Raw genomic sequence first — 22,562 nt, forward strand, 5'->3', positions numbered from 1 at the left:
CTCAGCTGGATAAAGAACAAAGCACTCTCCATCCTGTGACTGAAATGACTAAAGATCTGCTAAAGAACATTACTGACATTTTGTCGATACTTAAGGAAGTTAAAAAAGTAAGAAGCAGCTTTTTATAACTTCTCAAAAGTATTGGACTTTGCATTAAAGTTTACTGTTTAAATTGCAGGAATTTGAGAAGCGAGCAGCTCAGTTGGATGGTGCCAAGCTGGAACACTTTCAGCAGTTAAACAACAGTTTAATAATAGCAGAGGTGGAAGCTATAGCCCAGGCAGAGGAGCATGCAAAGGAGCTCAAAAGAGTGGTGACAGAATTACAACAGTGAGTGTGAATCCCAAGAACAAATAAAGAAGCAAGGCAGATTTAGATTAGATTGGGCCCCGTTTCTTGTTTAACATAATAGACCATCTTGGATTTTGTTACAGAGCGCTTCATACCGCTACTAACAGCACTTCACTGGTCAGCCTCCTGGGTATAGGGGCCTATGACAGCATCATTAAGGCAGTAGAAATGGCTGAGAAGGCAGCAAAGGAGTCCAAAAGGGCTGCTGATCAAACCTTAAAGGTAACTTCAGTGCTGTTAGTAAGAGTTATTAAAAAATCTACGTGTTTATAGAAAATATTAATGCAATATTTGAATGATAAATTAGGATGTGAAGAAGGGAGGTCTGATCAGCAGGTCTGAACAGCTGAAAGATAACTCAAGTCATCTATGGAGGGAAACCAGAGACACTCAAAGTCACCTTAAAAGTATGTAAAAACAAAACAAGTATCAAGACAAATATATTGAGTTTGAATGTGCAAAATGAAAAGGTGTTCTAATTTCTTTTGAACAGCGGTGTCACGTACAGTAAATGCTCACAGGAATCGTGTAAATAAACAAAAGAAAAAAAGAAGATCACTGAGAATCGACACCTCATCCATCGGTGACAAACTCAAAGAGATCAAAAGAGGTTTGTAGAGCACTTGGAATTGATGCAGATCAGAAAATAAACGTCAAATTAGTTATTGTATCTGCATATGATAGTTTTTCTTTTGTATTTCAGATGACACAGCGGCACTGATAGTGTCTGTGAAAACTGCTGCTTCCGATGCTAACGCTACAGTCAGCAGTGTGAAAGAGAGACTGAGAAATATCAGCGAGGAAGTGGGAAGAATAACTTTAACCAATATCAGTGTGAATATAAATGACATGTTGACAGATGCAGACCAGGCTGGTAAGTGTTTAAATTCCTTAAACATATTCTTGCAGTTAAAATACAGCCATTTAAAGGTTTTATGTGTTGTTATTTTATCCGCTTAAGTAAAAAGCTTCAACAAAGCATTCCCTGTGATGAGTGACAAGCTCGCAGAAGTCAAGGCTCTTGGTAGGAGGATGTCACCTCACCCAAACATGACAGAAAGCATCCAGAGAATCAAGGACATAATAGAGGAGACAAGAAACTTTGTTAATAGGGTAACATTTTCTTTTTAATTTCATATTTCCTATTAATTTCTTAATTGACTTGTCAGATTTGATTTAAAGCTGGAACAGCCTCACAGCGTATGACAGTACAGTGTGCATATGAAATGTGTAGCTTGCAGACTGAACCTTATGAAGCTGTCGGCTGTGTCTGCAGTTTTCCTCAGCTTCATGGTTCTTTGCAGGTATCTTCAAGTTTTCAAGAGAAATTAGCACTGCTAAAATGTAAAAATTCACAGTATTGCATTGCTTCCATTAATAAATGCAATACAAGAAAATCAAATAACTCAGAAAGGCCAAACAAATACACAAAAGTGAAATAAAAAAACAAATTAAAAAAATTCACACTTGAACAAAAACTAAAAAAACTTTAAAATAATAAAAATGAATACAAAAAATAAATAAATAAAATCATGTCACAAAAAATTGCACTAAATTAAATGCTTGACTCCAAGACATTAAAAGACCACGTGGCAACAGAAAAATGAACAACAGGTGGTACATATGCTGGGGCGAGTGATTAACTAGTTGAATAAAAGTGGCACAGAAAATAGAGGGAAGCAGGATGTTATTAACGATCACAAAGAAAATATTATTCAATAAAACAGGAAGTAACTCAAACAGGAGTATTAACAATACGAGCAAAAACAATAATACAAACTTTTAATCTAATTACAAGATATTTATTTTTTTTAATAAATATCTTTTTTAATGATTGTTAATGTAAAGTGTTACCTGCTATTACTGAGACAGATATTTTATTATGTTTGCAATTTACTTTTCAATTCAAGGGACGTTCATTTATTTCACACATTAAAGCACAGCAGACCCTGGCAAAAGTGCTGCACAACAATCGATACAACAATTAGGAAAACATAATAATATGATGAAAGGTTATTAAAGGTTAATAAACTAAACAAGAGGTTTGACTTTCATTATTAAAAGAAGCTAGCTATAGTGACAGATTTAATCTGTCTTTAATTTCAGAGAGGAATCACAATTTACACCAGGTTTCTTTACATGACATTAAGGTATGAAGCCTGAGACAGAATAGGGCCTTTAATCGACCCCTGTGGTACGCCACGGGTCAAAGTGGACGCTTTAGAACAAATCCTACTGGAAAAAGAACCGTTAATCAGATATGACTTTAATCAGTTTGGAGCAGTGCCATTGATATCACTACACTGCTGAAGATAGGAAATTAATATTTCATGATTCACTGTATCAAATGCAACAGTAAGATCAAGTAATATAAGAACAGATGAGTGATCAGCATTGACAATATAGAAGAGTCATTATAAACTCTCAAAAGTACTAATATATTGCTTAAGGCTGTTTCAAATGAACACATTATATATTAAGTGCTATGCAAGCACTATCCAAAGAGAATTCATTTGGCCTTGGAGTGTGCAGATTATCTTCAGTATTTCCCTTGTTTTTGGTGAAAGGAGGACAGAGCATGATAGCTGGATTGTATTTTGGCTTGATTCATAGATAAAGCTGAAAGTATTTCCCCCCTGATCAGGAGTAACAAGGCTGCCAGCTATGGGAAACTAAATTTTTGCACAGCCCAGACTGACATCTGTTGTCTGGAGGATCAACCAGGTTACAGGGTCAGCTACATGCGACTGCTCTCAGGAAGTTTTAGATAATCTGCTGAACACAATACGGCCTTAAATGCTGGTGCTGAGTCAAAAAGCTAATATACTTGGTTACTTTTTTCTTTTGCTGAGTCTGACCTTTCAGAAATAAACAGACTTTACCAGCTAGAATTACTAATTGGATGGTGACATTACAATTATTTACATGTGGGAAGCTGCTTCATTTAGTAACTCTGATGCAAACATTCACATCAGAAATACCAAAAAACCCCAGAAATTCTGCTTGAGTTGGTGGAGCAAAAATAGAACTCAAAGTAGTGCAACCTTGTTTCCATTACCCCTAATTTGTAAAAATAAAATAATAAATGTATGAATACAATAGTTTATTTTTTAAAAACACATAAATCATCTGTTTTTGTGACACACACAATTTCTACCGTCTCTTATCACAGCTCTCTCTTGGCACCACTTTCAATGGAAAGAGCCACATTGAGCTTCACCCTCCAAGAGACCTTGAGGACATTAAAGCGTTTACAGCTGTCAATCTTCTCCTCAATCGGCATCACAAAACCCCGGCTAAGTCTGATGTGAGACGAAAACGACACCAGGATGAACACAGAGATGGCAACCTGTTCGTTTTCTACCTGGGCAGCAAGAATGTGAGCGTGCATACCGGCCTACACAGGAAGCATGATGTAGTTTTTTGTTTTTTTCTTTAATATACCCTAGGTTTCTTTTATTACATTTCTAGGCTTCTGGAGACTACATTGGAATGGCTATCAGAAACACTGTGTTGGTTTGTGTCTACAAGTTGGGTGGAGTGGTTCATGAGATAGAAACCAGCCAAATAACACTCGGAAGCGTGAACTCCTCAGCCGTTGACAGAGTTATCTTCCACAGGTACTGAGTACATATGGTAGAAGTGTATTTTAAAATGAACATGGATTTGCTAGCTGAAAGTTTACATGATGTCACCAACATGTTTCTTATCTTCGTGCCAACAATTCCTGCAGGGTTTACCAGGACGCTGAAGTGAACGTCACAAAGAACTTCACGTCAAAGGAGCGTGTCAGTCTCCCTCCTAAACGTAACCTCCCAAACACAATGACAGGCGTCTTCGACTTGGATCCAGGCAGCGTCGTTTTCTACGTGGGGGGCTATCCCGATTACTTCACTGTAATAAGTCTCTGCTTTCATTTCATCCTGCCTGCAAATTTATAGTGTTTAAAGGGGTAGAGAGTTGAAAGACGACTCAAAGCCAATTCAAACTCATTTAATAAGCTTGTGTAAAATTGTAAACGTTGCAATAGCAATGATAACTTTTGTATAACACACAAGCAAGCACACAGAAAGTTTAGACACTGTGTCTTTCATTTGTTTAGCCAACGATAATGGGTTTTAAATAAAGGAAAAGCTAACATATAAAAACTAGTTTCCAGCACACACAGCTTCAGTTGACTTGATGGGTGGAAGAAGTAAAGAAAAAAGTACGGAAAAAGGTTTATTGTATTGTTTATTGTCAAGATTTTGACTCATGGGGTAACTCAACGTATTGCATGATTTTCTAAGTTTTCTTTGAAAACTATTTGGAATTTATTTGATGCTGAAAGAAGTGTTTTGATGGAAGCCATGATCTCCCAATTTTGATATGGATTTGATTTTATATATTATATCACTGTTTTATAGTATATATGACAATATTTGTTTTGTGGGAATAGGGTTCCATAGACTGCATGAATGACATACAACAGTCTTATTCAGAGACTGAAATTGAACAATTTAGTGAGAAAGGTACTTTTTGTGAAGAAGTTGAAATACAAAGTCCCTATCACAGTCTGTCATCATCCTTTTGTGGGAATGGGTTAATGAAAAATAGCTTAGAGCTTCTGAGCCCTAGAGAACAGGAGTGTACTCAACAAAATCATTTGCATTAGTAAATGACATGTTCACTTTTTCAGTCCAATTTTCAGTCCTCTTTTGTTCTCATAGCCTCCAGTGGAGCTGCGTTACCCCAAGTACAGAGGAGCCATAAAACTCTCCTATCTGAATGATAATCCTGTCTGCCTTTTTAACTTCAAACATGCTGTCAATATGGATGCAAAACAGCACACTGTGAAGTAAGCATAAAACAAAAAATTAAAAATAAAGGTCGGACATTGTGTTGACTAGAAAAGGTCAAATAATGATTAAAGTATGTGTTTAGGATTGCACAGGAAGAGGTGTCTGATTATTATGAAGGAAGAGGTTACCGCATGGCGTTCATAAAGGATCCTGACTGGAAAAAGAGGCGACTGTTCAGATTTCACACAAACAGCCGAGAAACAAATGCCTTGTTATTCTACATTGGAAACAACGTAGGATTTTAATTTTTGAATAGATGCTTGAAGCACTTATATAACTGCATGTTTAACAAAAAAACAAACAAAAAAAGATTTAAAATCCATGTGTTTCTTCTGTTTTAGGAGTCCTTTTTCTGTGTGTTTGTGGAGAGAGGCTTCCTTGTGCTACAAGGTCAACAAGCTGACAGAGAGATTAGACTTCGGAGTGCTGAAAGAGTGTCTCTGTTTGTAAGAACAACAATACAATTAGTTACCTTAAAAAACTTGAAAGTCTTTTTGTTAAATTCATGCCTTTCTAAGCATATGCTTCCTGTTTCAGGACACGCAGTTTGCAATTGCCATTGCAGATAAATTAATTGTGTACTATGGGCAAAATACGGTCTCCACAGATCACATTCAAACAGACTACATCAGTTATTACATTGGGGGTCTTCCAGCAGAGCTCAGAGAGAGGTAATGCAACACACGATGCTTTTAAAATCATGTCAAACTCAGCTTCCTCTGGGAGGGAAACAAATAATTCCCTACTGAAAGACTTACAAAAAAATCAAACCACTCCCATGACCATTACTATATGACATATAAATGCCAGTGCCAATGTGTGTGTTGAGTAGTCTAGAAGAAAACAGTATCAGCTAATCAAACTGACCTTTTCTATGAGCCTGTCTGCCTTTGAATCTCAGACACAACATCACAGCTGCGCCGCTCAGGGGATGCGTGGATAACCTGAAAGCAGATGCTGAGATTGTCGAGTACAACAGGACAATAGGTGTCAGCAGTGGATGTCCAGTCTCCTCACTGGTAATTTACCGCAAATATGTTCACAAATCTGCATTAAAATTTCTCTCAGATGATCAGAGGATAGACTTTTTGAAACTTTTTTTTTTTTAAATAAAAGATGGACTTAACTGCAGAGTCTGAGTAGTGAAGCCAGTGCAGAAGGGCACGGCACCTGCCTGGTTTCTAATGCACAGCAGGGGGGTAATTCTCCTTAGTCAGACTTTAAAAAAGTTTATGAGAAATTGTACCTACTTCTCACTTCATTTTAGCTCTTCAAGAACTTGTTGTTTTGATAACTTTGTGTCTTATATAATAACGCAGAGTGTTCCTTTTTAAAATTATGGCCCAATTAAGTATCTAAGTATGAGAATTGATGCCTGTGCAGCGGTGCTTCGAATGTGCCTAGTTTCTAATGCACAGCAGGAGGAAAACTCCTCGTTAGTGTGTTTGTACCTGCTCGTACAAATGTACTTACTTCTCACTTTTAGATCTCAGTACCCCATCAAATTGTTGCCTTATTAACTTTGTGTCTTATGTAACATAGCAGCGTGTTCTTTTTGAAAATTATGGCCCCCATTAAGTGTAAAATAGATGTTTAATTGAGGCGCTTCACGGCAAGGTACCTTGTGATTGACAAACCCCTTATCTCAGTTTTCCAGTCAGAGACACCCCTCACTTAACAAATCCATGAACCATGATGAACCAATCGTCATTGTGAAGAATAATCATGAAGTCAGTAGCATGATGTGGCCAATATTAGCTATCACACCTACCTGGAAATAACAGGGGGAAAAAGACTGTAGCAGCATTTTGTTTCTTACATTCATATTAAAATAATATAACTGTCACGGACTTAAATTAGTTGCCAGTGGTTACTCATTAAGGATATAGCAGTGTATTCAACTTCAACAATAGTGCGCTTTATTACTTAAAAAGTTAACTTTTCATTTGTAGGTGGAAAAATGTGACATTTCCTATTTCAAAAGTCAATCTCTGTCTAGCTTTAAAGCACTAAATGAATAGCCTGTAGACACAGGGGTCTAATACTAGTGTGTTTCTGGCTTGTGTATAGGGTGTTCGTGCAGCTACATTGAATTCGGCTCTTTCTGTCGATTCTCTGTTTGCCTGGGACGAACAGCCAGTGAGAGTCTCGTTAGGCTTCAGGAGCACAGGCAAGCGGGGCGTTGTTCTGAAGAGCGGCTCTCAGGTAAATCTTGTGTGCCACACTTTTTGATTCAAAAGAAAATCAAAAGGAAAATATCAAGATGGCTTTAGTAGTACTCTTACTGCAGGGCTCCGAACCTGTCCACAATCTCCAGTTGTCCCTGGACGATGGCTTTGTGGTTTTTCATAGTTTTAATTATACCCTGAGGTCAAATGAAAGGTACAATGATGGAGTCTGGCATTACGTGTCTGCAGTGGGGAAGCCATCAGGGTAAGATCTGTCAGCTTTTTGCTGATACCTGGATTTTATTGCAATTAAAATTTAAAGTCAGCACGTCGCTAATGTTGTCGTGATTTTCTCAGGCTGCTGCTTAGCATTGACAATGTAAATGTGAGTCCGGCACATTCAGATCAAATCAGCATGCAAAGAGGAAAATTCAAAGGCTGCATTGCTAATCTTTATACAAGCAGGTTTGTTATACATTCTTTCAGTTGCTTTATAATATATCTCACAATATATATATATATATATATATATATATGTTTATTACAATAACATGATTCAATTTTGATGAAACAAAATCTCCTCATTTCACACAGGCCGAGTATTTTACCTGCTGATCTAAGCTCATTATCGCAAACTGGAGACATTATCTTTGGTCAGTGCAGTCAGCCTCCCCCACCGCACTCCACAATGAAAAGGCCCCAGACGCACAACCTTGTAAGCACATCAAACTATTATTTTTTTCAGCTCCCCTATTGCTGGATAATGACATAGTAACAGCAGTCATTTTTCTGCTGTGTGTCAGATTACGACTCCAGCTGGCAGTCAATGTAGACCCCAGAGAGCATACCAACTCTATGAGAAAGACAGCTGGGTCAGTTACAACCTCCCACAAGAAAACCTTAATTATAGGTAAAATACTAAAACCTGAAAATTATAATGGCATTTTCCATGACTGGTTTGGTTTGGTAACCTTTAGAGTGCCTCGTCAAACCTTTATCCAGCTGTGAATTCATTCATAAACATTTAAAGGGACTTTGTTCTTGTTCTCATGTGTCTCAGGCCTCACTTCTCTCTTGATATCAATACCAAATCGTCCAAAGGGCTCATCCTCCATGTCGCAGGAAGAGGAGCCGTCCCCCTCCTGGCTCTGTACATGGCCAACGGCAAGATCAAGATGTCACTTGGTCAAAACAGAATCATCCAGCACAAGGAGAAGAGCAATGATGGCAACTGGCATAGAGTTTGTAACCAAGTCTCATTACAAATATTAAGTGATAAAAGCAGCAAAGCTCTAAACATTGGTCTCCTGATTTCAAAGGAACAGTTGCAGATATATGGGAATTTCGGTTGCTTATCTCACATAGATTTTATCAGCAGTAGGATAAAACTAGAAAACTAGAAAACCAGCAAAATGCAAGTCAGACTAATCGGATTGAACAAAGAAGCAAAAGAAACACAGGAAAAAGGCAAACACTAAGAAACATGAGGGAGGAGACGATATCTCTAAAGAGGAGATCAATGGAACAAAAAAAGGTAACCAAAACTAAAAGAATAAACAAAATAAATTAAAAAAATAAAATAATAAAGAAAAACAATAATTAATATTACTACTGTTGGCAGCTGGGCAGCAGGTATCTTTCATTAGAGCAAACAAATATAACCTTTACAGCAGCACCAATTAAGCTTTGATTGGATGACAAAATTAACAACAACAAAAACCAATTTGTTTTTTGTTGTTCCCAAGTGTCTCACAGGCAGAGAAAATATATATGTTATTCTTCTCAAAAAGTAAATGTATTTATTTCCCTAAACAACGGGCAGTGCCAAAATGAAGCGTTAAGGATTTAAATGGTGCAGAAAAGAAAATTATTGATATCAGAAAGCTTCCAATGGGAATTCAAACACCGCTAACAAGAAATATATATACAAAATATATATAATACATTAAAAAAATAATGACATAGTGGGCAATTACATAATGGAACTGATTTTTGAAAGTTTGTTGGAGCATAAATGGAAAGCAGGAGGAACAACTAATTTCTAAATCACTTTTATCATAAACAATCAGGACATAACTCTTAATATGCAGGGGAAAAAATGCAGTAATTATTTTCTCATATCTGTGTGTCATATCACAATCATATCACAGTGATGGTGAAGTTATATTCTGTGGATGGCTGAGTTTGTTTGCGTGTGCGCAGGTTGAGTTCAGCGTGGAGAACAGCACTTTTCATCTTCTGGTTGATGGGATCCGTGTGACTGATGGCCGCTTACCAAATAATGAGGGATCATCTTTAGACCTGCACAACCCTGTGTATCTGGGAGCTGGTACAAAAAGCAAAAACACTAAAGTCTGTATCAGACTCAAGCTATGGCAAATATTTTCCCACATCTTTTTGTTTGCACACTGACCAGCTTCTCTTTTCTCTTCCTGTCCTTTATCAGGGACACAACATCCCCACAGACAGCGTTATCAGCTGTATAAGGGAATTCAAAATGAATGATGTATTTGTTGGTGCAGCTGAGGTGAGCCACAAAGCCTTACCATGCTTTCATGGGCTTGCAGAGGAAGGGACATACTTTGGTGGCGGTCACATCGTCTTAGGTTTGGCCTTGTATTTCAAAAATCTTGATGCTGCTGATGTGTTTCAATCATCCGCACACTCATAAAGAACATTTCTATTCTAGATAACTACTTCACCGTTGGCTCGCACTTTTTGTTGTCCTTCAAGCTGCGCCCTCAACACCTCACGGGTCTTCTCTTCCACGTTCAAAGTGATAAGACCAGCCTTAATGTGTTCTTAATGGAAAACAAGGTAAAACCTCTCGCTCTTGTGACAACTAATTGGGCAGCAATTCAAAAGAAAAGCTGCATGAGATGACAAAATATGTTATGTTTTACCAGGTGGGCGTCAAAGCAAATGATGGTAATGGAGCTGTTAGTGTCTCAGTAACACCTCGTAAAAGCCTCTGTGATGGAAAATTTCACGAGGTTACAGGTAGGACATCGTGTATTAAAAACATTCAAGAACGTGAGTCACATGTTGATAGTTGTGCTTTTAAAATTCTTCTGTTATTGTTGTTTCTCAGTCTCCAAAAAAAGGAACGCATTCCAACTAGTGGTTGACTCCGTGTCCAAGGAGAAAGCAGGCCCCAAATCCACGTCATATTCAACGGCCCTGGAATCGCTTCACATTGGGGGTAAATCCATGAACCGCTGGGCATTATATCTTTCAGAGAGTTTCAGCTTTTTGTCGTATAATCTGATCAGAATCTCTTTGTGCTTTTTCCTTTCCTGAATTAGGGACAACAAATCAAAATGGAGCCCCTGTGCCTTCACCTTTTGTGGGCTGCTTGCGAAATGTGAAGCTTAATGGAAAGCCGGTTGCATTTGAGAAAGCCTCCAGAGTGGTCGGTCCAGTGAGCATCAACAGATGCCCCGCAAACTAATGAAATACATCATTACAAACAGGGATGGGAATAGTAAACCTAGTTAGGCTGAAATCAAGCAACACTTTTTCCAATCTAACGGAATTGTATTTCTCTAAGCTTCAGTTCCTTTTTTCCACCACGGGAATGTTTTCCTGATATTTGCTCATTACAAAGCAATGACGCCAAACTCATGATAGCGAGTTGTAAATCACCTGCAAGCTTATTTTCTACTCTCCCTACACTGTTCCAGACTCATTGATATTAAAATAGTCGCCCTGAAGCTGAAAACCTGTTACGGTCTACTTTTATTTCCCCACAGAACACTGATAAGGTGAGAAAACTGATAGAGACTCAGTTCAATGCAGCCACAACAGCAAAATTTGCCATAAATTTAGCAGTGGATTTTAAACAAATCCAATCCCATCTATTAGCTGCGCTAATCACCCTGCCTCGCAGCAAGAAGGTCTTGCGTTTGAATCCCGAGACTCTGTGGCTGTTCCCCATGGAGTGTGCATGCTCTCCCCATGTCTGTGTGGGTTCTCACCAGGTACTTTGGCTTCCTCACACATTCCAAAGGCATCCATGTTATGTTAATTGGTCATTCTAAATTGGCTGCAGGCGTGAGTGTGAATGGATGTTTATCTATCTGTGTTAGCTCTGTGATCTGTCCACAGTGCAACACACCTCTCACCCAATGACACCTGCGATAAGCTCCGGCATTACCATGACCCTGACTTCCATACACTGGAGAAAATAGATGAATGAATTTTAAACATCTGATATATTTATCTGTCGCAATATCAGTCGCTTAACATTAACACAAAACCTTATTAATCAGTATAGCAATAGACAGGATCCATAAGAAACAGCATCAGTTCATTCCCGTGTTTAAAATTAAGGTAAATATTACATACATACGCACCTTACTCATATTAATAGCCTTAATTCTGCCCTACGTTTGACCAATAGATGGAGTGCTTCCCTTCATGTAATGCGAGCTGTTAGTTCACATTTACTCTCAGCTGGTGATGGCAGCAAAACATTACCAAGAACTTGAAGGTGTCAAGGTTCAAGTGAATGACATGGATGGATTTCCCCCCCACAAATTGCTTTTTATTTTCTGTCTGTAGCAGTAGTGGTAGTTAGCACACACAGGCTTGAAGACTGTATTCTGCCCTGTAATTCAAGTGCAGTGTAAAGCTGCTCAAGTCATATGAAATGAAGTTTGTCTTTTTTTGTTTAATTTTATTTTTGCCCTTTGATATATACAGTTCACAAACATAGAGAGTGGGTAACTAAGTACAGAAGAAAATATATAGTTATTATAGTGTAGTTATACTTTTATTACGAAAAATATGAATAAGATCACTTTAAATGTCTAATAATCTGCTCTACGTTTAAAATAAGTGAGATGTCATAAAAAGTAATAACAATAAATGTACAGCAGATTATTTTAAATGATACTAAACACTGCAGTCAATTACAATAATGTGTAACAGATATAAATATAAATGTAAGTATATTCTGATATATTTGCAGTTCATCAATATGCATGTGAAACTTTACTTTAAATGGTTGGCTAATTAGAAGTGACTCATAGAGGTCATTAAATGAGTGACAGAATATTTTAAATGTCTAAGAAATAGTCATAAATTATTCTAAATGTGCAATATGTAAATTACTACACATCCAAGCGGGCTGCATTAAATTACTAATCAATTAGGGTTACAAATAGATTATTATATAGGCAACAGATGACTTTTAACAAATAACAGTTCATTGTGAATTAGTATAGTACAGTTCTAGTATTGGGACCCACCCAGTTTGCGTTGTCAGTGGTTATTTTGCCCCTTAAAGTTGCTGGATGTCATCAAATTGCTACGGTTTATGGGGTGGCTGTAGGTCAGGAGGTTGAGCAGGTCATCTGCTAATTGGAAGATTGCAGTTTGATCCCTGGCTGCTCCAGTCAAATATCCTTGGCGTTAGCCCGCATCCATCAGAGTATGAATGTGTGTGAATCTTAGATAGAAAGCACTTAAGCATAGAAAAAGTGCTTGAGTGAATCAGAGGAGAAACGTGCTATATAAGAACAAGTCTGTTTACTATTTACTGATAGTTGCTTCCTGTGTGAATGGTCCTTAAGCTCTGCTAATGTGGAAATGCCAAAATATGCCTAATGGTCACTTGGCTGCCTCCAAAAAAGAGAAAGTGAGTCACACCCAATAAACTGTTACAACAGCTATAAACATGTTTACAGACTTGTAGAAAAGACAGTTCTATCCTCAACATTTAATTTCCCCTTAAAGTAACCGTATGGGGGCACGATTTATTAAATATCCATCTATTCAGATTCTGTTGAGGCCTAGCATTAGATTCATGTGTTCACTTTATTTACAGGTGGCTGTGGACCATCACTGTAGAAAACTTCATCTCTGCTCAAGTTGAAACACTGAACTGGACTGCACTGTATTTGTGGCCCATCCCCCCCAAAATCTTAATTTTTGCTGAGTAAAATTATTTTCTTTTTGTTTTTTTTAATGTTAGTCTCTTTTCTGTGCTCAGTCAGTTGCTCAATAAGCTTGCATGACTTAGCTGATAACTTACCACTTCGCCCTCATGTCTAAATATGGATATTCTGGCTCAAAACGCAATCACAGTGGCCAAACTGCCATCACTGAGGCTTTGCTCGTGGTTTATATCAATCTATGTCTTCAGCAGTCAGAAAAATATAAAAACAAATAATAAAAAAAATCATATTAGTCAGTTCTTAATGTATCTTTATAAGGTTGAGACTAATACAGAAAATTTACAGTGGGTTTTGTTCTGTAATCTTTTTTCCTTCACAAAGCAAAATACAGGAGAAAATAATCACAATCCACATTAGACGAGTAGTGGGTTTTTGAGTGCAATGCAAGTCCAGAGAAAATGTAAATAACATGATGAGGTCACTGACGGCTGGATTTATGGAAAGTATATACAGATATACAACTGGAGACAAAACACTATTATGAATATTTAAAAGAAGACAGGTGGACAGTAAAAATCACAAACCCTATCCACTGTGCTAAAAGTCCATTTTAAAGAAAAACCTCTTTAAGTCAATGCAAATGCTATACTGTCAAACATTTTCTGCACAGCTTCACCTCCATAAAGTAGATTAAGGCCACACTGTTTAAGTACACTTTTTTCATATTGCTTGGTCTTGTAATTTTCCAATAAAAACAGTTCATGCTTTGTGCAGAGAAAGTCCTTTAATAAATGTCCGGCATCTGGCTGTAGGCCCTGTTCCAGTATCCACCACAGAAGAGCCAGTCCTGGGAACTGGTGTGGGGATTTTGCCCCTGTTGAAACCACCTAAAAAACACATCACAGAAATATCAGCATTCATAGATCCCAGCAGGGCGAGCCAAAACTGAATACAAACAAGAGAAAGTGAGAAAGAAATGTATGATTCGGAGGGAAGATGGGGTGATTGAGTAATTGCATTTGGTGCCATTAAGAGAAGCTGCCATGCTGGTGGAAGGAAAAGCGCATTTATTAAATTTGTCTCTATCATATCTGGATAGAAAACACACAGTGGATAGATAATAGATAATTTAGAGACTCAGATGTGTTAAGGTCACGTGATCACATCAAACATTTCAGATGCAAACAGCGAACAGCTCTAACCTCGGGCCAAGGGCAGGGCTTCTTAACGTCAAAGCGAGGATGCAGCAGAAAAAAAAAGACCATTGAAGATAAAATGGAGATACAACTTGAGCTTTTTCAGCACACAAAGTATGACACCATATAGATAAGAACTGTTAATTCATTCATACGCCATGAAAACTTCATATGAGGTAATAGAAAGGCAATGGTATTTTATCTGCACTAACAAAGGCTGATGGTTTAATATTGCCTGGAATTAGTCAGTCCTGCATGGTTTCATGTTTACTGCGTCAAAGTATAAAGAAAGAAGAACAGTCTCACCTCGCCTTCCACTCTTCATCCGCTTTGGAGCGGTTTTTCCGAGCAGCTCGCTGTTTTTCCTCGAGTCGCTTCTTCTCCTCGCTGGCGAGATCTATCAAAATATTTGACATTTTTTAAGGAAGCAAATGAAAATTTCCCTCCAGTTTCAGTTTAGGTTAAGTACCACCAATCATTACCGATGTCACCGTTCTCCATGGCTCGTATGTCCGGTCTGAGCCTGCAGTCAGTCTGAGGGATGACTCCCTCCATCTCCTTATGCAACTCATTCAGCTGCATCGCAAAGCATGTGAAGTTGTACATCTGCAATTAAAGATTGCATTTGTACGTTAAAACATTGGATTTCTTCTAAGAGTACCTAATAAAGATCTAATGGTGCATTAATCAGCAGGACCTGGACAGAGTTAGCTGGTCTGGGTGCTATTTTCCACAGCAGCTGGCTGCCAGGAACAACCTCCACAGTGTCTGCAGGTGGTGAAGGAACCTCCTCCTGATCCTCAGCGCAACCCTGAACAGCACGAGAAACACAAATAATGCTGAACAGACAGATGAGCTCCAGCCAAGATGCATCATTACAGAACGTGTTAAATATGAACACTAATGATCTCGGTCGCTTTCCATTTCTACCACTGGATGATATTACTCATGCAAACATCACAACAGTAAAGTGAAGGGATTCCACAGTGTTCAGTAATTCATACCGCATTCCCGCCCTTCTTGTCCTCTGCCCCTTTTTTGTTGTTTTTCTTGTGTGCTTCAAAGGCAGATGGGTCAACAACATAGAGGCACTCTGTCCACTTCCCATAAAGAGCACACAGCTTCTTTTTGCTGTCAAACACACACACAGACTTCAGAGGAGTTGTTGTAATTTCGTGAATACGTACTCTAACCTTAACCATAACCACACAAACACACACGAATGTCCCGAGGCACAAACACTAGTAATGATTTCAGTTGTAATGATTTTTTTTCCCATTCTGTTTTTAGTGTCAACATAACAAAAGCTCAAAAAAAGAGAGAAAAAACCCACACAACATTTTTGCGAGTGGGAGACTTCTGGAAATGTAATGTTTTGAATGAAACCAAAAATCTAGTTTTTGGCCTGGACATCACGTTGAGATAAAAAAAACAACAAGAAAAAACACAAGCTCTTCTCATCTTCTTGCTTGTTAGCATCTGTTATTGCTGCACATTATTTATCAGCATATAAAGCTGGTCTGGCTCTTGTGATCATGAACACTAGTTATGTTTACGATGACTCACTGGATTTGCTTATCCTCCATCTTTAATCGAACTGCCCCCGTTTTTGTTTTTACCGTTTGCTGATTTTAACCGCCTCTCCCACACTCGAGTATTTTGACTTTTATTTTGTCAAAAAGGCAATTAACACTGCAATGAGTTATTAACCATATGAATTGTTAAGTGATTATTTGCACAATGATTCAATTTTAAAATAGGTTGATACTACATTTTGTAGATCCTAATTTAGAAATGAAGCACCTTTAAACAGCTGCTTATTCAGACATATCCACCCAAACATATGGGGAGGGGTGGATGAGGGAAAAATTGATAGTATAGGCAGATAAATAAGCTATCTGACACTCACTGTCATTCCATGTAATATGGAAGAAAACTAATGCTTCACAGTGTCCTATGGTATGTTTCAATGTGTGATGTAGATTCAGACTTAAAGGTTAAAGAGAAGGCATTTTCTCCCACTCTCACATCACTATTTTATTCAACATTCAAGACTGAAATCCGTCTTCTCTGCAAAGACGGCTCATTATTTAAAGACATCTCTGAACATCTTGCTCTACCTTTTATCCAGAATATATCCTTCAACTTTGTGTAGCTCTTTTCCAAAAAGGCCACATGGTTTGAAGTTCAAGTAGCACCTTTCACCAGTTCTAAGTGAAAAGAGAAACAGGATGAGTCACACAAGACTTCCTCATTTGCTCTGTCTGTTTTCTTCAAGAGCAACACTTCCCCAAAATATTTTATCAGTTGTATCACACTTTTTCTTTAGCCGTAATTTGAAACACATGATACTTAGATATTAGGTCAGTGCTACGTGTTCCTTTTCATGGCTGCATGCATTGTGTTATAATGGAAGCATGAATAAAAGGAACACGTTATTAAGTAGCGTAGCTTAGCTGGCTAATGTAAGAAGTGTTTGATGTGAAACATCATGGCTTCAGGCCACTTTATTTTCTTTACTTGCCTTTATCTAAGAAAGAAAAACCTCTGTTATAAAGTCCCATGAAAACTAATGACAGCATTTTAAATCTTGTAACACAAACGTCAGACTGCTCTTAACAATACAACATAAAACACAGTTTTTTTGTTTGGTTGGCTAAGCATTGTTTCAATTTAACTTTACTGCATGTGCCAGTGATAACAATGGTTTCATTTTGTTTTTCATGAAATAATGTAATAAAGACCAAAGGCTGCTTCCTATTTGATTATCGCACATTAAAACATGTTTAAAATGCAAATGCAGACATTATAACACTGTGAATCACATTTCACTTTATTTCTTTGCCTTATTTTAATTAAGACATTTTAATGCTTCAATAATTCTCAACAAGTACTTTATGTACAAGCATTTTACATGCTGATCCTCTTACCTGTGGTTGACCACCTCCACATTTCCATACTGTTCAATCCACAGCTGACCAACAATGATATTGTGAACACAACATGTGGGATTTGTCCATGTGTAGGCTTCATTGTGCCTGGAGGGAAAAAAAACAAAACAGTTTGGCACAATGTGCACTTTCAAAATGGTAATAGAAAAGGCGATAGGCGAATTGGTAAAAGGATAAATATTGATACAGGTAATATGTCCTTTTTAAAAACAGCTAGCAGCTCTTACTTGGGCAGCTCCAGTGTGATTGTGCCTTTCGGCTCAGCTTCCACACTCTTGCCCCAGAACTTGAGTTTGGGATAAATAGAGCCATGAAAAACAAAGTCCTGCTTCAAGCCCTCAGCATGGAAGGCGCTGACCGGAGGGTGATGGCTCACCTGCTCTGAGATGAGCCTGAAGCCCAGATCCTCCCTGAAATAACCAGGGACACAGCTATGATGAATTGAGGCATTTGAAGACAGCTGTGTATGTTTGGTAAGCTGCACAGCAGAATTTAAGAATTTGTTGCTAGACAAAATACACTCAGTGGCCACTTTATTAGGCACACCTGCTCAACCACTTGTTAGCACAAATATGTAATCAGTCAATCACACTGAAGCAACTCTGTGCATTTAGGCGCACGTGACCTGCTGAACTTCAACATGGCATGATCGTGGGTGCCAGATGGGACTGTCTGACTGTGTCGCAGAAACTGCTCATCTACTGGGATTTTTTTGGCCCAAAACAGAGAAAACATCCAGTTAGCATTAGCTCTCTGAATGCACAACATGTTGAACATTGAAGCAAATGGGTTACAACAGCAAAAGACCACACCAGATACCACTCCTGCCAACTAAGTTTAAAATTCCCACAGCCAAAATTGGACAATACATGAATGAAAAAATATTGTTTGGTCTGATGAGTTTCCATCTCAGCTGTGACATTTGGATAGTAGGGTCAGAATTTCGTGTAAACAACACGAAAGAATGGATTCATCCTGCATTGTATCAACAATTCAGGCTGCTAGTGCTGGTGTAATGGTGTGGCAGATATTTTTTTGGCACACTTTGAACAATGTTTAAACTCCACAGCTTACCTGAGTATTGTTGCTTACTAATTCTAGCTCTGTATGACCACAGTATACCCATTTTCTGCTTCCAGGAGAGTAACGACCCTATCACAAAGCTCAAATTATCGCAAACTGTCTTTTTGAACATAAATAATCTGAAGTTAAAGTGGGATCTGATCTGCTATTCACAATATGCACCTAATATAGTACCCAGTGAGTGTATTTTGTTAATTATCATCATAATTAATATCCCACACTAAAGACTGGGTACTTCAAAATGTTTAATTGCAAAGATATTGCTCAGAATTTTTCATACAGTCAGGTTTGGACATAATCTGGACCAACTCACTTACCTGACTAGTTCATAGGTTTCTCCCAGTAGAGGGTTGAATGGTTTACCTGTTCGCTCCCACTGGGAGGCCACAGCAGACACTGCAAACGCAGCCACACACTGCCACAGTAGATAAAAAACACACACCAAATCAGAGAAACTAAACTAGAAGCAAAAAATTGTTAAGCTGTGCCTGTGGGCAGTTTAAGTAGAAAACCTATGAACTACCTTCATTCTCTCAATAGAATCTGAAGATGCGTTGGCCTGGTGAATGAGGTACGTGTGCTCCATGTACTCTGTGAGACGCTGCAGGAAGCTAAGCGGCTCGTTGAAAATCACTGGCATTGTAATCTTGGAGAGCTCCTGAAAGGGACATCAAGGAGAATTGAAGGACAAGGTTTCATTACAAAGAGGAAATAAGGTCTTTTGACATGGCAGTGCTCTGAGCTGCTGAGTGTTAAAAAGGATCAGTGTTTGGTCGTTTGGTACATACAAGCATTTACGTTGCTCTGGACCAAAGTATCTACCGCATTAAGGTGAGTATTTATTGCTGTATTTGCTGGTAATAAAAGAAAAAGCTTCAGAAAATTCTTCAAATAGAAGAATGACCTTGTGAGATGAAAGTCATCATGATTCATGAATACCCTGACACTTAACCCGAGACTTTCAGAATATGTGATTTTTTTGCTTGATCTCCCAAGCTCTGCTAGGAGTAGGTTAGTTACACAGATGTCATATTTTTTTTATAAAAAAGGGTTTGGAATTATGTTTTTGGCTACTTGATAAATGTAGAGTCATTCTCCATTAGCTCTTCTGGCCTCTATTTGGAATTTAAGTAGCTAAACGCTCAACTATTGTCACCACCAGTTGTCTAGCTTTCTTCTTCTTCTCTTTAGTGCTGAGAAAATAGTGTACATTGTGTTTTTTTCCACAGCTGCTTTCTGCGGTGCTTGGAAACTAAACCTAAGGGTTGGTTCAGAGCTGCAGATTTATAATACAGTCAATTTAAGTTTAGTGTGCACTAATGCAGCTTAGGCTAAAAAAATGTATTTGTTTTTGCTAGTATCAGGACATAAATCAACTTACTGGCAAACTATCGGAAAAAGAGTCACCACAAGTGCAACTAAGTGTTGTCTGCACCTGCACAAGGCTATTTTGCATGACAAGACCATAAATACCAAAGCAGTGGGTGGAATGATCCTCATTATCATAATGGATGGGCAATAAAAAAAAAACTCTAGAAAACCATTCTCACCATTCCAATGCAGTTCCTCAGAATACTCCAAATGCTGAAGTCATTTCTCGAAAACATTGGCGCCGGTAAGCTTGTCCTAAAATGACACGTGACACACATATACACACACACACACACACACACACACAAAATTACAGTACTTCTAAAAAGTGTATGTGATGCTTTCATTTTGTTCTAGTGCACTAAAAATATTCCACTGGAGTAAATGTGCCAGACATACAATACCTGCTGCAAGCATCACATCAAGTGAATATAGTCAACAATAGCCTAATGTATTATGTGACACACTGGAACAAAGCCCAGACAGACAATACCAGCAGCAAAGGTGGTTAGCAGGAATCATCCATCAGCAGCACTTATGTCCTGTCTGTCTCAAACTGTCTAATAAGGTGTGCAGGCTGGAGATTAGTTTAAAGTACAAAAATAAAATGTAAAAACCGAGGCGTTAGCGTAATGATGACATTTAAAAATCATCCAAATAACGTGAACCGCACTCCCCAGCTGCCCGAGGGATCAGCCAACAAGGGATCATACTGCAAACTGATTATTGCATTACACTGTGACCTTATCAATATTTAACGGCTCCAACAGAGAGCGGAGTCCTTTCTATACTACAACTCCTTCTTGTGCATTTACCAGGCTGCCCATGACTCTAAATTATTCACACGGTGAAGTGGAAACACCTCAAGAAGTTAAAAAGATCACTGGAAAAAAAAAAAAAAAAAAGGACTGTTCGAGTGGGTTATTAAATATCTAACACTGCATAGGTCTAACAACAATATAGATTTGATGAAAATAGGCTTATGGAAAAAAGATTATAGATTATAGTGGTAGTAGTAAAGATTAAATGAGAGGGATACATTTAAGAAAAAAAACCCTCAAATTTCTCAGAGAAAAACTTTTATACTTTTGTGAAGACACTTTTTAAATTGATTTATTTTTGCTTTTTATCAGAAAACCACATTGTTTTGCTTAGCAACGTTGGATTAACGTGATCACACCCCTTACGCCATTAACAATGTCACATAAACTCAAATGGGAGGAAGTGCAACCACATCAATAATGTTACCAAGAACATCTTTGCTTCTTTACTACTTGCTTTGTAGTTCCTAATGAACAAAAAATATCATCCTGGCCAAATTTTCATTGCTTTTCAGTTACATCAACTAAATAAGCTTTTAATCCAACCAAGTGGAGACATCGGTGGTACGATGAGGTTGATCCATCCTTGTAATGTAAAGCAGTGACTAAAATACATTCACCGTGTTCTTGAAAATATTTGAATTTAAATTTTTAAAATAAATTTACGATGTTTAAATAAAAGAAATTTAATTCATTTGACAGGAGTGATACATGTAAACACTGTTACATTTAAATGAAAGTGCAACTGACTGTTATACCTTAAGCTTTTAAAGATACAGCACTCTATTATAAACATAAAGACCATCTATAAACTGAGACAGACAAACAACCACGCAAACAGTAATTAAAAAAAAAATGATAAAGACTGGACATAAAGACTGAAAACAAAAACAAACAAACAAACAAACAAACAATCCCCCCAAGACATTGCATGCATTAAAAACTGATTTAAGTGATAAAATATTTGCTTTAGTTTAAACCATAGTATTGTACAAATATAGAACTTTAAAGTCAGTGAATGTCGTTATATGTGATGGCAGCAATAGTTTAGATTTTGCTTATTTACACTAGCTTGTCTACATGTGAGAGACAGACACGCTCTCTAGTTTAAAGATTAGGCTTAAAGCTTTCTTTGTTAATAAAGCACATAGATACGGCTGGATCAGATGACCCTGAACCCTCTCTTAGTTATGCTGCAGTAGGCTTAGACTGCAGAGTCTTCATATGATGTACTGTTTCTTCTTTACTGCTTTCTTTTCACTCTGTGAGTGTTTATACACCTGTACTCCATTTAATCATTAGTAATCATTAAACTCTGGCCCTCTCTCCCATAGTGTTGTTTCTCTTCCCTTACCTCTAACTGGTCCCAGGTGGCTGCCCCTCCCCCTTTCTGCTGGAGATTTTTTTCCTGTTTAAAGGGAGATTTTCCTTCCTACTTTCGCCAAGTACACGCTTATTGTGGGTCATGTGAGTGTTAGGGTTTGTTTCTAATATTGGAGGGTCTTTACATTATAATGTAAACTGTTTTGAGGTGAACATGGTTCTGAACTGGTACTAGTAAATAAAATAAAACTGATTTTAATTGTAGTGGCACATTTTTAAAGTTTTATTTTATGTGGGTAAGGCCCTTCACAGATTTAAAAAAAGATTTTATGAACAAGAAATGTATCAAATTCTCAGAGCTGAATAAATTATATATCTTCTGAAATGCATAATGGTTTATTTTTTATTAATGGTTATATTTAGTCTTATTTTGGTTACCTCCACTCAAACATACAAAATGAAAAATATTTCCCAAAGTCTGACTGGGATTCTAATTTGGAATCCTAGACAACACCAATCTATACAAAATTATTATACATACATAAATTACTTTATGT

At 37.7% G+C, this 22,562-nt stretch overlaps 2 protein-coding genes across 4 annotated transcripts in view; one reads left to right on the forward strand and one right to left on the reverse strand.

The window, feature by feature from the left end:
- Positions 1-17: 17 nt before the first annotated feature.
- On the forward strand, positions 18-13,459 carry lama3 (laminin, alpha 3). Its single transcript, XM_005923278.3, has 27 exons — positions 18-107; positions 179-330; positions 435-573; positions 659-758; positions 845-961; positions 1,055-1,225; positions 1,313-1,464; positions 3,524-3,730; positions 3,823-3,971; positions 4,085-4,247; positions 5,061-5,188; positions 5,275-5,425; positions 5,534-5,638; positions 5,730-5,863; positions 6,094-6,211; positions 7,263-7,397; positions 7,483-7,625; positions 7,718-7,825; positions 7,955-8,075; positions 8,164-8,270; positions 8,421-8,601; positions 9,563-9,712; positions 9,807-9,966; positions 10,050-10,177; positions 10,267-10,360; positions 10,452-10,562; positions 10,666-13,459. Exons 1-27 carry the CDS (start codon positions 45-47, stop codon positions 10,809-10,811), a joined length of 3,633 nt encoding a protein of 1,210 aa, XP_005923340.1. The 5' UTR covers positions 18-44; the 3' UTR covers positions 10,812-13,459.
- A 94-nt stretch (positions 13,460-13,553) lies between these two features.
- The window catches only part of osbpl1a (oxysterol binding protein-like 1A), a 31,959-nt gene continuing 22,950 nt past the window's right edge, over positions 13,554-22,562 (reverse strand). Inside the window, exons 18-29 of one of the 3 annotated variants that reach the window (XM_042221382.1) lie at positions 20,041-20,116; positions 19,014-19,148; positions 18,808-18,905; positions 17,635-17,817; positions 17,387-17,494; positions 16,577-16,666; positions 15,461-15,587; positions 15,154-15,267; positions 14,939-15,062; positions 14,763-14,853; positions 14,463-14,480; positions 13,554-14,147 (exon numbers count right to left, since the gene is read on the reverse strand). In XM_042221382.1, the coding sequence (XP_042077316.1) occupies positions 14,045-14,147; positions 14,463-14,480; positions 14,763-14,853; positions 14,939-15,062; positions 15,154-15,267; positions 15,461-15,587; positions 16,577-16,666; positions 17,387-17,494; positions 17,635-17,817; positions 18,808-18,905; positions 19,014-19,148; positions 20,041-20,116 (1,267 nt within the window). In that variant the 3' untranslated portion in view covers positions 13,554-14,044. Of the gene's footprint in view, positions 14,148-14,462; positions 14,484-14,762; positions 14,854-14,938; positions 15,063-15,153; positions 15,268-15,460; positions 15,588-16,576; positions 16,667-17,386; positions 17,495-17,634; positions 17,818-18,807; positions 18,906-19,013; positions 19,149-20,040; positions 20,117-22,562 lie in introns of all 3 variants that reach the window. The other 2 variants (XM_005923276.3, XM_042221384.1) reach the window with 2 other exon arrangements.

This window comes from Haplochromis burtoni, unplaced genomic scaffold, assembly GCF_018398535.1.
Source record: "Haplochromis burtoni strain Fernald_Lab_line unplaced genomic scaffold, NCSU_Asbu1 Contig_65, whole genome shotgun sequence".
In the NCBI taxonomy this organism is placed as follows: Eukaryota; Metazoa; Chordata; class Actinopteri; order Cichliformes; family Cichlidae; genus Haplochromis; species Haplochromis burtoni.